We start from the raw sequence: 15,603 nt of genomic DNA, 5'->3' as shown, positions 1-15,603 counted from the left end.
TTTGGCAAAAATCATAATCATGATTATTTTGGTCAATATTGTAATCAGGATTATTTAACACGATTATGATTGGGTCCAAAACTTTATATTAGTAATTAATTTAAAGATAGCAATACAGCAAAAAAAAAAAAAAAAAGATACAAATCAAAAAAACTGTTTAAAAAATACTGAATACTTTTATACAAGTCTAAAGTAGTCTAACAATACTACAGAAATTGATTGTGCTGTTCAGGTCGCAGTCTTTATTATTTTTCCGCCATTGGGGTGAGCACGTAATGATTACGAAAACTATTATTTATTTTTGATAATTATTATTTTAGTTAGTTTTTCAATAAAATGTTAGTTTTTCATTTATTTTGACATTTTTATTTCAGTTTACCAAAATGTTTTCTGATCAATCGTTTTCATCTTAGTTTTAGTTTTCTCCTGTCAATTTGTTAAAATCTGAAAGTGAGTTGATATGTAAAAGAGATGTCATAACCGTGGTGATTTCGCAATTTCCACAATACAAATGTTTCTGTAGTAGGTAACAGGAACAGTGATACTTTGCATTTTCATAACCAATTTAGATGAGTCAAAAGCAAATGTTATTTTCTTGAAATAAGCATAAAAATGGCATGTAGCCTGCAAGTATTTCTTATTTAAATATAAAATGTATAAAAGTGACTCTGGACCACAAAACCAGTCTTAAGTAGCATGGATATATTTGTAGCAATGGCCAAAAATACATTGGGTCAAAATGAATGATTTTTCTTTTATGCCATTAAGTAAAGATCATGTTTCATGAAGATATTTTGTAAATTTTCTACCATCACAACTTCATTTTTGGTGTTTTTTTAGTAACATGCATTGCTAAGAACTTCAATTGCACAACTTTAAAGTCAATTGTCATAGTATTTACTTTTTTTGCACCCTCAGATTCAAGTGTTTTTTAAACCATACATCAATGGAAAGCTTATTTATTCAACTTTCATATGATGTATAAATCTCAATTTCAAACAATTAACTGTTATGACTGGTTTTGTGGATAATACTACAAATTTGAAGTAAGATTGCCTCTTTAGTTGATATAATCACAGATCACATTACTTGCTCACTCGCTGTCGTTTTGCTTTTTTTTTTAATAGAAATCAAAACCATTTAGTTTAGTTGGACAACTGATACTACAATTATAAATGGAAAGCATCTGTTCCATTTGCTCCAGGAGTCAGATTTCACTTGTGTGAATAGAGTAAGTAGAGATGACTAACAAGAAAATGGAGGAGTTGGTGTTAAAGTGAAAAGCAAGTGCTTTTTTGGCATCGTTTCCATGTTTAATAGAAGTGGGTTTGTTTTTGTTTTGTTGTTGTGTTTTTCATTAAAAATAATAATGAACCACAAACTAAGCATTTGTTTTAAAGTAAAAAGAAAATTTAATGAGCTTTCATTTATATGAAAGAATTTATTCCCTAATTTTGGTTAAAGTGATAGTTCACCCAAAAACAAAAATTCAGTCTTTTAAATGCATTTAGAATGATCACACTATTCAAGATATGGGGACAGAAATATTTATATCATTTCATGTAGTTTATATTTAAAATGTATATGTATATTTATATGTGACCCTGGACAACAAAACCAATCTTAAGTAGCATGGAAATATTTGTAGCAATAGCCAACAATGCATTGAATGGGTCAAAATTATAGATTTTTCTTTTGTGCCAAAAATCATTAGAATATTAAGTAAAGATCGTGTTCCAGGAAGATATTTTGTAAATTTCATACTGTAAATATATCAACTTATTTTTTGATTAGTAATATGCATTGCTAAGAACTTGATTTGGGCAACTTTTTTTTTTTTTTTTTTTGCACCATCACATCTTCATTCAAATAGTTGTATCTTACCCAAATATTCTCATATTCTAGCAAACCATAAACCAATGGAAAGCTTATTTATTTCACTTTCAGATGACCCTTATGATTGGTTTTGTGGTTCAGGGTCACATATCATTTTTATATACTTGATATCACATGAAGAGTGCAATTTTTTTTTTCTCCAAAAGTCAGCGTGATTACAAATGTGATATTGATTTTAGACAACAGTTCAATAAACAAGAAATTAATATTAAGAAAAATTAATATTCAGTGTTGGGGGTAACGCATTACAAGTAACGCAAGTTACGTAATAATATTACTTTTTCCAAGTAACTAGTAAAGTAATGCATTACTTATTAATTGACAAGAAAATATCTGAGTTACTTCTTCAAATAAGTAACACCAGTTACTTTTTCCCCCTTTATTGATTAAAAGCTCTCCCAAAGAGAAATTGTCAGGAAGATGTTACTTTAGTTCTAGAATAAATGTGAACATGCATTAATTCATCTCATTCACTTAAGAAACAGATACAGTATTGCTCAAAATGAATAAAAACTGTGAAATTCAACACAAACCTGCAATAATTAAATGTTAAATGATACAAATATTCTTTATGTATTTTAATTCCATTTTATTAACCGAAAAAAAGTAACTAAGTAACGTAATTAGTTACTTTTTTAGGGAGTAACTCAATATTGTAATGCATTACTTTTAAAAGTAACTCTCCCCAACAATTTCGCCAACAAAAATCATTCCAAACACAGCCACAGCACTGTTTTGTGTCTCTAAGCAACATGACTGTGTTTCGTTCCTGAATAAATCAACAGTTTAAATGATTCGGTTCAATTACAATGACTCACTTATAAACAGTGACTTACTGCCACCCACTGGCGGTTTTAATTTCACATTTAAAGTATCTTTTCATTTTAAATCATTTCAAATATCAGTATTTAACGTTTTCAAATATATAAATATTTGTAACTGCAGGTTAAAGCATTTCATGTCCCTCTGACCTTCATTAAACAGTGTCAATACATCAAACTGCCACTTCAGATGCAGCTTCTGTCTTTCCACTGCATTGCAAAGATGTATTTTTTTTATACTGATTTCATTTGCTTGGTAGCAGCCCAAATGTAAGAATTTGACTCAAAAAATGATGCACACTTTTAGAAAAAATGGCTTTATAAAGGTAAAAATGCCCATAAAATCTAAAAGTCAATTTAAACTTATTTGAAAAGATTAATTTCTATCACTGCTGTGAACTGATAACACAGAATATGTTTGGTTTTTTTTTGTTATCACACACCTCTACCCTCATGTTGTTTCAAACCCGTAAGACCTTCATTCATCTTCGGAACACAAATGAAGATATTTTTGATGAAATCTGAGAGCTTTCTAACCTTCATAGACAGCAATGCAACTGACACGTTCAAGGCCCAGAAAGGACTTTAAAGTAGTCCATGTGAGATGTTTAAAACTGACATGGAAGAGAAGAAATTGTTGAATAAAGCCGTTATTTTGTTTTCTTTGCACACAAACAGTACTCTCACAGCTCTATAACATTACGGTTGAACCACTGATGTCCCATGGACTATTTTATCAATGTCCTTATTACTTTTCTGAGCCTTGAACATGTTTAACATGTCTGTGGAGGGCCAGAAAGCACTTGGATTTCATCAAAAATATCTTGTGTTCATCTGAAGATGAACAAAGGTCTTACAGGTTTGGAACGACATGAGAGTGAGTAATTAATGACAGAATTTCCATTTTTGGGTGAACTAACTCTTTTGATCAAAATGAGGGTATTTCATTAAGAATGATAGTGAATCCATCATTTTCTAGCAAAATCATTTTCATCAAAGTAAGCACTAGAGATCCTGAGCATAATTGACAAATATCTTATCTTGCAAAATGTGTTTTGTAATCAGTAATAACGATGTTGTCACAAGTATTAATCAGTAGGAAAATTTCCTCACCATGGCATCCCTAATTTGACGCAACATTTGAGTCAACAGCAATAAAGGTTTTTTTTTTTGGCTTTTTTGTCTGTGTAGTTGTTTCATTGTTAAAGCATAATAGACTATGACAGGTCTATTAAGCTGCATTTACACTTTGGCTCTTAAGGAAATAGTTCACCCAAATAGCTTAAAACCTAGACTGTTTCTTACACAAACTATGGATTGTGCTTAATTAGATGTCATTTGTTTGTCACGAGCCACTAAATGAAGTGCTCTTTTGTTGGTTCCCCTTCTCCCCTGTCTCTTATTCAGGGCATTTGGATGCCCTCCTGCGGGGTCTGGTGCTGGGGAAGCTGGGTAAAGCGGGGCATAAGGCCACTCTGGAGGAGGCCCGACGGAGATTCAAAGAGCATGTGGAGGGTAAACAGATCCTGCCTGCAGACCTCAGGAGTCCAGTGAGTCGCCTCACATTTCTGCTTGTAGTACAGACATATTTGTATCAGTGTACTGTTGATGAACCAAAATTTTGTCAATTGAAAATTCATTTTGGTGCATCACTATTAGGGCTGGGCCGATAAACGATATCATATCGAATCGCGATAAAATTTATGTTAATAACGATGATAAGCTCTAGACATTTTTTGCTCGATATGGATTATTCTAAGAGCCAATCACACAGCAAAAACTATGCGACAACAGCCAATCAGCGTGCAGCGTGCGTGTGCACGTCAAAGTACAAAGTTCATTTCCTACAGCACTTTGCGAAGCAACCTTACACCAGGACGACAAAAAAAGAGAGTGAAAGCAGCGACGAAAGAGAAACTAACCTCGAGTTATTATCCAAAGATGTTGAAGTTGTCGACAAAAAAGGTAGCACGAATTCCGTTAGTGGTTTGACTATCTGAAAAGTGACTCTCAGCTCAGCTGAGAGTTTGGCGCGATTGTTAAAACTGAAACCGAAAGCAAAAAACACACGTGCATTCAAAAGAAATTTTAATCCCCCTTGTTTAGAGAGTGACTCCGCAATGCGCGCAAATTAGGCTAAATGACATATCTAGGCTGTTATCAGAATGTAGACTATGTCTATAGCTCTGTATCATGCTTGAAATATTCCGTCTCTATTTGCACTTTGAATAATGAGAGAGTAGCCTACTTTGATTATGGCTGAATTGTCAGCACTTAATACGATTAAGAAAGAGCTGTGTCGTAATTTTTTGATATTTATACTGTAGATTGTTTCAAAATGCAGTGGTTGCCTCTAATTTAAATAGCTCAACCTATAATAGAGAAAATAAACAATTGTGTTTATAATAATAAATAATAAATAAAAAAATATGTTACAAATTATGTTTTTACAGTAATTTTATGTTTACATTTTTTACATTTACTCTCATTTACCATACTCTGTCACAACTTTTTTTTTTTTTTTTCATTTATTTTAGTAAGTTATTTTAATTTTTAAGGCCAAATCTGTAATCTGCTTGTGTTAATAAACTATACTTAAAAGTGTCATTTAATGAATCCTTTGATTTTTGTGGCTTTAGTCATTGTTGGGATACTTTTTTAAAGCTGGCAACATCAACAGCTTACATCGAAATATATATCGTCATCGTTCAATATGGGAAAAAAATTATCGAGATTACATTTTTGCCATATCGCCCAGCCCTAATCACTATTACCTACAGTTGTAGGAAATCTGCAAAATGTGAATTATTTTTTATTTTTTATTTGGTACTGACCTGAATAAGATATTTCTCATAAAATAATAGCGGACTTTATAAAAACGACCCTGTTCAAAAGTTGACATAGACTTGATTCTTATGCCTCGTTTCCACTGAGTGGTACGGTACAGTACGGTACGGGTCGGGTCGGAAAACCATGAATTGGCTAGCGTTTCCACTGCCGACAGTACCCTTACTTGATAGGCGTGGTGTATGCCGGAAAGTAGTGATAACGTCACTTGATAGGCGTGGTGTATGCCGGAAAGTAGTGATAACGTCACTTGATAGGCGTGGTGTATGACGGAAAGTAGTTTGACGTCATTCTCGCGCAAAGAAGAAAGCTAAGACCGCAAACATCAATGGAGGACATTCGCGAGTTATGTTTCGCGGTGGCATTGTTTTGCAAGGTGTTGTGTGTGTTTTAAAAATGGCGCCTCTTGTGTTGCGTTGTCGTTCTGTAGCACGCGCAAGTGACGATTCTCTGTCAACCAATCAACGCTCTGCAGTGAGTCTAGCTCCACCCTTTAGTACCGTTCCACTGTGCTAGGTACCACAACGGAAGGGTACCCAAAAAGTGGTACGGTACAGTTCGGCATTTTGGTACCATTCACAACTTTTGATAGTGGAAACGCAAATAAATGCGTACCGTTCCGTTCCGTACCGTACCGTACCGCTCAGTGGAAACGAGGCATTAAAGGGGTCATCTGGTGCCACATGCACTTTTACAAGCTGTTTGAACTGAAATGTGTGTTAGGAGTGTGTGTACACAACCACCCTAGAATGACAAAGATCCGCCCAGTAGTTTTCTTTTAATTTAGTAAAATAATTTGCCCCTTCTCATATCGAGCCGTTCTCACATGCCTGTCGGTGTGCTGTAACACTGACAGAGGCCGCTCCTGCGATAGTTGATAGACAGCAGTGTTCGTCTATTTACCACAGTAAACACACCGCGTTCGTCTATTTACCACGGTAAACACACCGCGTTCGTCTATTTATCACAGTAAACACACCGCGTTCGTCTATTTATCACAGTAAACACACCGCGTTCGTCTATTTATCACAGTAAACACACCGCGTTCGTCTATTTATCACAGTAAACACACCGCGTTCGTCTATTTACCACAGTAAACACACCGCGTTCGTCTATTTACCACAGTAAACACACCGCGTTCGTCTATTTACCACAGTAAACACACCGCGTCCGTCTATTTACCACAGTAAACACACCGCGTCCGTCTATTTACCACAGTAAACACACCGCGTCCGTCTATTTACCACAGTAGACACACCGCGTCCGTCTATTTACCACAGTAAACACACCGCGTTCGTCTATTTACCACAGTAAACACACCGCGTTCGTCTATTTACCACAGTAAACACACCGCGTTCGTCTATTTACCACAGTAAACACACCGCGTTCGTCTATTTACCACAGTAAACACACCGCGTTCGTCTATTTACCACAGTAAACACACCGCGTTCGTCTATTTACCACAGTAAACACACCGCGTTCGTCTATTTATCACAGTAAACACACCGCGTTCGTCTATTTATCACAGTAAACACACCGCGTTCGTCTATTTACCACAGTAAACACACCGCGTCCGTCTATTTACCACAGTAAACACACCGCGTCCGTCTATTTACCACAGTAAACACACCGCGTCCGTCTATTTACCACAGTAAACACACCGCGTCCGTCTATTTACCACAGTAAACACACCGCGTCCGTCTATTTATCACAGTAAACACACCGCGTCCGTCTATTTATCACAGTAAACACACCGCGTTCGTCTATTTATCACAGTAAACACACCGCGTTCGTCTATTTATCACAGTAAACACACCGCGTTCGTCTATTTACCACAGTAAACACACCGCGTCCGTCTATTTACCACAGTAAACACACCGCGTCCGTCTATTTACCACAGTAAACACACCGCGTCCGTCTATTTACCACAGTAAACACACCGCGTCCGTCTATTTACCACAGTAAACACACCGCGTCCGTCTATTTACCACAGTAAACACACCGCGTCCGTCTATTTACCACAGTAAACACACCGCGTCCGTCTATTTACCACAGTAAACACACCGCGTCCGTCTATTTACCACAGTAAACACACCGCGTCCGTCTATTTATCACAGTAAACACACCGCGTTCGTCTATTTATCACAGTAAACACACCGCGTTCGTCTATTTACCACAGTAAACACACCGCGTCCGTCTATTTACCACAGTAAACACACCGCGTCCGTCTATTTATCACAGTAAACACACCGCGTTCGTCTATTTATCACAGTAAACACACCGCGTTCGTCTATTTATCACAGTAAACACACCGCGTTCGTCTATTTACCACAGTAAACACACCGCGTTCGTCTATTTACCACAGTAAACACACCGCGTCCGTCTATTTATCACAGTAAACACACCGCGTTCGTCTATTTACCACAGTAAACACACCGCGTCCGTCTATTTATCACAGTAAACACACCGCGTTCGTCTATTTACCACAGTAAACACACCGCGTCCGTCTATTTATCACAGTAAACACACCGCGTTCGTCTATTTACCACAGTAAACACACCGCGTTCGTCTATTTATCACAGTAAACACACCGCGTTCGTCTATTTACCACAGTAAACACACCGCGTCCGTCTATTTATCACAGTAAACACACCGCGTTCGTCTATTTACCACAGTAAACACACCGCGTTCGTCTATTTATCACAGTAAACACACCGCGTTCGTCTATTTATCACAGTAAACACACCGCGTTCGTCTATTTACCACAGTAAACACACCGCGTTCGTCTATTTACCACAGTAAACACACCGCGTTCGTCTATTTATCACAGTAAACACACCGCATTCGGATCTCTCTCAGTACTCTACCCTGCCAGTACATATAAAGATAAATCAAAGTGACATTAAGTTTACTAACCATTCAGACACGTCCAGTATAAGCCGTAATTGCCGAACTTCTTTGCGGGTGTCATCTTGTTTCGGTTCCAAATGGATGGGGTTGTACAGTGTCTTCAAAGCCCCCAAGTGCCATTTTCCCCCAAACTATACAACTATACCCCTAACTGTTGTCTAGGCAACACTCCGTGTGCTATGTAATGACAATGCGCCACAGAATTGAGGGGCGGGGTGAGCAGAGGTTCATAAAATTTAAAGGGCCAGGTACTGATATCGCTTGCTGAGAACAGAGGCATTTTTACCAGGTCAAATGAGTGTTTTTTTTTTACACTACCATAGAGAATTTTTAATCAAAGTATATTACAAACGTTTCATTAGGACCCTAAAGCATCATATTAACTTGTGGAAAATGGGCATTGGATGACCCCTTTAATACTGTGTTGTTACCTGAATGATCCACAGCTGTGTTTTATTTTTTTTATTTTTTATTTTTGTTTAGTGATAGTTGTTCATGAGTCCCTTGTTCGTCCTGAACAGTTAGGCCCTGATTAGACAGAACGCGTTTTTTGCAGTGAGAGGCGCCTTTTTTTAAATAGTTTTCTGTTGGCAGTGAGCGTGCGCTTCGCGTTTCAACTGCCTGCTGCGCCTTGAGCACCTAAAGTAACTCTGAGTGGAAAAATGCCCGACGTCATTCATGTTTTTCCATTGTCCAATCGAATGAATGGAGAGGCGGGCCTTCCGTTGTGGTGACGAAAGTTTACCATTGCTTAGAAAGTCTGGAGACTGCAATAACGGAGGAGAAACATTTGGTGTCCGTCGCGGGTAACCTGGAGCTGTATTTTTTAAGGTTTCTGCAAATATGACAGTTTATCTAACAACAAAAACAAAAGATTTTAGAGCGCTTGCGCTATAATCCTTTGATTTGACTGACAGGACAGGCGTTTTCAGACCTGAAAAACACGTTCAGTGTGATCGGGGCCTTAAATTGTCTGCTGTTTAATGCATAGTTTCCTTCTGGAGCATCAGCGACTGTCTGAACCTTTTGTAGTAGTTGCATATGAGTCTCTCATTTATCCTCAGTGTGAAAAGATGAATCTCCAAAATCATACAGTCATTGTTGGAAAGGGTTCAAATACACAAAAATGCCAAAAACCAAAGAATCTGTGGGACCTGAAGGACATTTGTAAAGAACAGTGGGCAGTTTAACTGTTCAGGACAAACAAGGGACTCATAAACAACTATCACAGCTATGAGTCATTCAGGTAACAACACAGTATTAAGAATTGAGTGCATGTATGTGAAATACCTTATTCGGGTCAGTACTAAATCAAAAAATAACATGCATTTTGTATGATCCCTTTTATTTTGGTAAAATAATTAACATTTTGCAGATTCTGCAAGGTGTATGTAAACTTTTGACTTCAACTGTATACCTTAGTGGTTTTATTGAGACAAGGCTATGAGCTGATTTTGTAAATGGTGTTCCTGCATTGTTTTTATCAGTACTAGATCAACACATCCCTGTAAACGTAGGTGTTTTTGCATTCCCTTTAGGTGTACCTAACAGTTCTGAAGCACGGAGACAGCACAACGCTTGACACCATGCTCAAGGTGACAATTAGCACGTGTCTGAACATTACACAGCGACAGCCTTAAAGCTGCAGACAGATAATATGCATCTCTCATGTTCTGTGTTCAGCTTCACAAGCAGGCAGACATGCAGGAGGAGAAGAACCGCATCGAGAGAGTGCTGGGAGCCATTCCCGCCCCTGACCTCATCCAGAGAGTGCTTAACTTTGCCCTGTCGGTACGCAAATACACACACACACACTTACCGTAGAAAATAGGTCAGACTGGAAAATTTTAAAGCACGCTTTCTAAAAGTGTGAAATGTTTGAAGCGAAAAAGAAAACAGCAGGACACAATGAAGTCTTTTTTTTTTTGCAAGATAATTTTATATATATTTTGGGTTCTTGATATTTCATGTATTAAAGGAGCAGTATTATTTCTGTCCCTGTGATTAATGTTTAAAGCTGCACTGCATTAATTTTCCTCAGGAGATCAATAAAGCAGCGTTTTCATCTCTCTCATCTTTGAATTGCCATTCTCAGAAGAAATCCAATCTGATCTGTCACGCTCATTCTCTGAGCTCTAATCTGAGTCTGTGGGAATTAAAAATCTCCACAAGTGTGAACAGTGACGCTGAGTGTGGCTGTGGTATTTTTAGGATGAGGTTCGTCCCCAGGACACCGTGTCTGTAATCGGGGGCGTAGCTGGAAGCAGCAAACAGGGGCGCAAAGCTGCATGGAAATTCGTAAAGGACAACTGGGAAGAACTCCATAACCGTTACCAGGGCGGCTTCCTCATATCAAGACTCATCAAGGTGAAACAAGTGCAATACACGAATAGAGACGCAGAATATGCAACACTAAGTAAATTAAGATGGGAAATGCAGTAGCAGTCCTTATTTATTGATTATGTATCATGAATATATGTATGCGGTTTTGATGTGTTGTTCATTTTGTTTCTTCACTGCAGCTGACAGTGGATGGGTTTGCAATAGATAAAATGGCTGCTGAAGTTAAGGTGAGCATCATTACAAGTAACACAAGTTACAAAACCAGATTACTTTTTGTAACTAGTACAGTAACTCATTACTTTTTAATTTAAAAGAAAATATCTTAGTTACTTTTTCCCCATTTATTGACTGACAGCTCTCCTTTCCCCCGTGTTGTCACTTTTTAGTGTGAAAGGGCTTTTACATTTGCCGAAAATATGAAACAAAGTAACATAATGCATTAGTTTCCAGAAAAAGTAACGAAATAATGCATTTAGTTACTTCTTAAAGAGTAGCGCAATATTGTAATGCATTACTTTTAAAAGTCACTTTCCCCAACACTGGTCTAGAGTGAATATAATGTACATTTTCTAGTTATGTTCTGCTCTAAAATACTATATATTGCATATATATATACTATATGTTTCTTTTATAGCAGTTTATCTATTTGCGTCAATAGATTTCAATTACTATACATATTTTTAAAGGCCGTTTTCTCAAAATGATTTTTTTCTCCTACACTGAGCCATAAATCTCCACTTCAGTAGCACTTACACACACCAAACTTTACATTTTTATTTGTCTATATCCTGAAGGTTTTTACAGAGGGATTTGTTCATATATAATTTGCTTGATTTTATACATTTTATCCCCCAAAAAATGGTAAAAAAAAAAATATATATATATATATGTCGTGACGAAATGAGATCCCCAAAATTCCCTCCGTAAACATTTTTGACTCTAATATGTCAAAAAAAAATGTTTGTAGTTATCAAAGTAATTGATCAACTGGGTTACGGCAAGCCTTTTTAGCCTAAAATATACTGAGCTTCGCAATTGCATTCTTACTAGTAACAATTCAATTAGAGAGCTCTATAATTTAATTTTTTACTAGTAACAATGCCGATTACAGAGCTTTACAAATTAATTTTTACTAGTCATATGTCTCCATTGACTTCCATTTATTTTTAATTTCAGAGCTCTGCAATTGAATTACTAGTAAGAATTACAATTAGAGACCTCTCTAAATCAATTTTTACTAGTAATAATTCCGATTAGAGAACTTTCTAATTTAATTATTACTAGTAAAAATGCAATTACAGAGCTCTACAATTCAACTTTTAATTTTTACTAGTAAAAAAACACATTAAAGATGTTTAATTGCAGAGCTATGTAATTGAATTAAAGAGCTCTCTAATTCAGTTCTTACTAGTAACAATTGAATTAGAGAGCTCTCTAAATGGAAATCTTACTAGTAATAATTCCAATTAATTACAGAGCTCTACAACAGAATTTTTTACTAGTAATAATTCAAATTAAAGAGCTCTCTAATTCAATTCTTACTAGTAAGAACTGAATTAGAGTGCCCTTTAAATCAATTAAAAATATCTTTAATGTGGTTTTTTACTAGTAAAAATTGAATTGTAGCGCTCTGTAACTGCATTTTTCCTAGTAATAATTAAATTTAGACTGCTCTCAGTCGGAATTGTTACTAGTAAAAACTGAATAAGACAGTTCTGTAATTATGTTATTATTACCAGTAAAAATTGATTTAGAGAGCTCTCTAATTGTAATTGTTACTAGTAAGAATTCAATTGTAGAGCTCTGTAATTAAAAATGAATGTAACTCAATGAAGACATATGACTAATAAAAATAAATTTGTAGAGCTCTCTAATTGAATTGTTACTAGTAAAAATGCAATTACGTTGAGTAACGCTTAGATTTTAGGCTAAAACGGCTTGCCATAGACATATGACTAGTAAAAATTCAATTGTAGAGCTCTCTAATTCAATTCTTACTAGTAACAATTCCAATTAGAGAGCTCTGTAATTAAAAATGAATGTAAGTCAATGAAGACATATGACTAATAAAAATAAATTTGTAGAGCTCTCTAATTGAATTGTTACTAGTAAAAATGCAATTACGTTGAGTAACGCTTAGATTTTAGGCTAAAACGGCTTGCCATAGACATATGACTAGTAAAAATTCAATTGTAGAGCTCTCTAATTCAATTCTTACTAGTAACAATTCCAATTAGAGAGCTCTGTAATTGTTATTGTAACTAGTAAAAATGTATTTAAAGAGCTCTCTGATTGGCATTGTTACTAGTAGGAATTGGATTATAGAGCTCTCTAATTGAATAATTTGTAGTAAAAATGCATTTACGACGAGTAACGCCTAGTATATTTTAGGCTAAAACGGCTTGCCATACTGGGTAAGGTGATAACTAGTAGTTAATTTTTTTTACACTATTCACCTGCAGTGTCTCGCCTTAAATGATGAAACACAAAATACACCGTTTCAAATTCAAGAAACAAATGTATTGTGATACAAATGTAAGCGACCACAGGTTGCGGTTCTTAACAGAAACGTTTTGGTTTCTCTGTTCCCAGAGTTTCTTTGAAAGTCATCACGCGCCGGCGGCCGAGCGCACGGTACAGCAGTGCTGCGAGAACATTCTCCTGAACGCCTCCTGGCTCAAGAGAGACGCGGAAGACATCCACCAGTACCTGCTGCAGCGGAAAGCACCCCCCGTCTGACCTCTGAACTCTGACCCCTCCCTAACCTGCTCACTCACTCCAAAATGAGCGTCATCTGGCTATCTTCAGCGAAAAACAGAAACGATTACAAACTGCAACTCCATCTTAAGAATTACCCAAGAGTCAATAAAGAGAAAGCGACGCTAGGAAACCAGACCGTTATTCACTCTTGAGTGCGACGTAGTTCCCCATTCTGCCAGCGGGAGGCGCAAGTGCACTCGAGCAGAGCTGTGACTGAAACGCAAGAGATTCTTCTCCATGTTATTTTACCAGCTGGTAATGCATGTAACACACGTGGTTCCCTCAGTATGGCGCTCCTCTCTTACAGTGGTATTATTATTATTATTATTACGCAATCATCTCTCTTTCCTACATTCACAGATAGATTAAACAAAACAAAAAAACAAGCATGATGTTGATATGCTCAATTTTAAATTTGTGTTCTCTTTTGTTCTGTACAAATCTCCTGTTTTATTAGTAATGGCTATATATGCATTTTACCCATAATCCTCGGAGGCGTGACTGGGCAGAATGGGGGTTTAAAGGTTGGGACGCACTGGCGACTGAATAGACTCTATGGTAACGGCTCTGAATCCCATCGTAAGTAATGGTTAGGACTGAAGACGCATAAGCATGGTACTGTGTGTATATTGTAAACTGCGAGACCTTCAATTAATCTGAAATGTGATTATATATACATACATATGATCTCTGATCTCCTGTACGTCACTATCACCTTTTCTGTAACACTTCCAGTGGTTTATACCTCCAGAAACTGCGAAAGAAATGAACACAATGGATGATGAAGTACACAGAATGGCATCAGCTGTTAACGAAACATTTTATAAGATGTATTTAATGATTATTTTACTGTCGTTGGAATCAGAAATAGCGTAAATCAAGATTCAAATTGGTTTCAAACTATAAATGATGTTAGCATTGTTGAACAGCAAACCAACAGAGAATTTAATCACAGATGTGGCGCCCAACACAGGGTTCGTGGTCATCAAATTCTGTCAAAATCTTTCCCTGAAATGTGCTTTTGTTTAAAAATACGATTGATGTTCATTAAAGAAGATGAGAAAAATTATAAACGATGGGCACAACTGTATTGTGGGAATGCTGTTTTGAACTCTTCATAGAGACACGCATCATAATCTGAAAACCACGCCCTCCGCGGAGAAAACAATCCAACACTCTCTATTGACTTTGTATTGCGGGAAGCGGACTCCTTGTCATTTCTGACTTATAACAAAAATCAGAACCATGTCTAAAAGCTGCTATGTGACAAAGTGTACAGTAAACAAACTAAAAAATACAGAACTACGTTTTTATAAGCTGTCGAGCTAAACAAAAAAACAAGCGTTTAAGGACACAAAAGTAGAGCGCAACGTCTTATTACTCTGAGAACTACGCCCGCTGGAGGGAAATTTTTTGGAAATAGGCTCATTCTCCAACTCCCCTCGAGTTAATAAGTTCTCCTGTTCTGGAGATATCACTTTTAGCATAGCTTAGCATAGATCATTGAATCCTATTAGACCAATAGCATCCTGTTCAAAAATGACCAACGAGTTTCGATATTTGTCCTAATTAAAACTTGACTCTTCTGTAGTTTTATTGTGTACTAAGACCGGCGGAAAATGTAAAGCTGCGATTTTCTAGGCTGATAAGATTAGGAACTACACTTCCATTCCGGCGTAATAGTCAAGGAAGTTTGCTGCCGTAATATGGCCGAAGCAGGCGCAGGAATATCACGCAACAGATATAGGACAAATATCGAAACTCGTTGGTCATCTTTGAACGTTATGCTATTGGTCTAATGTGGGGGGGATTGAGCCTATTTCCAAAAAAAGTGGAGTGTTCCTTTAACCATGTCAAAGGATTATTTCACCACCCTGAACGGAGGGGATATATTGAGAAACTAAATTTTATTTGTCTATGTCAGTGTTCCTTTTCCTTACCTAACTTTCGTTGATCCAATTGAATGGCCCAACGTGAAATAACCTGACATCTACAGCTATTTGTGTCCTTAAACACTCCTCTTTTT

General features: G+C 36.7%; 1 protein-coding gene across 1 annotated transcript in view; it reads left to right on the top strand.

The window, feature by feature from the left end:
* npepps (aminopeptidase puromycin sensitive) overlaps window positions 1–14,650 on the top strand; it is a 40,066-nt gene extending 25,416 nt beyond the window's left edge. The window contains exons 18-23 of the mRNA XM_073825428.1: window positions 4,125–4,267; window positions 10,013–10,069; window positions 10,158–10,265; window positions 10,686–10,841; window positions 10,997–11,044; window positions 13,410–14,650. Coding sequence (XP_073681529.1) covers window positions 4,125–4,267; window positions 10,013–10,069; window positions 10,158–10,265; window positions 10,686–10,841; window positions 10,997–11,044; window positions 13,410–13,556 — 659 coding nt within the window. The 3' untranslated portion in view covers window positions 13,557–14,650. The remainder of the gene's footprint in view (window positions 1–4,124; window positions 4,268–10,012; window positions 10,070–10,157; window positions 10,266–10,685; window positions 10,842–10,996; window positions 11,045–13,409) is intronic.
* The last annotated feature ends 953 nt before the right edge of the window (window positions 14,651–15,603 follow it).

Source organism: Garra rufa, chromosome 20 (assembly GCF_049309525.1).
Source record: "Garra rufa chromosome 20, GarRuf1.0, whole genome shotgun sequence".
NCBI classification, from domain to species: Eukaryota; Metazoa; Chordata; class Actinopteri; order Cypriniformes; family Cyprinidae; genus Garra; species Garra rufa.
Note: the sequence above shows the minus strand (reverse complement) of the source record. Positions and strands in the feature narration are given on the sequence as shown.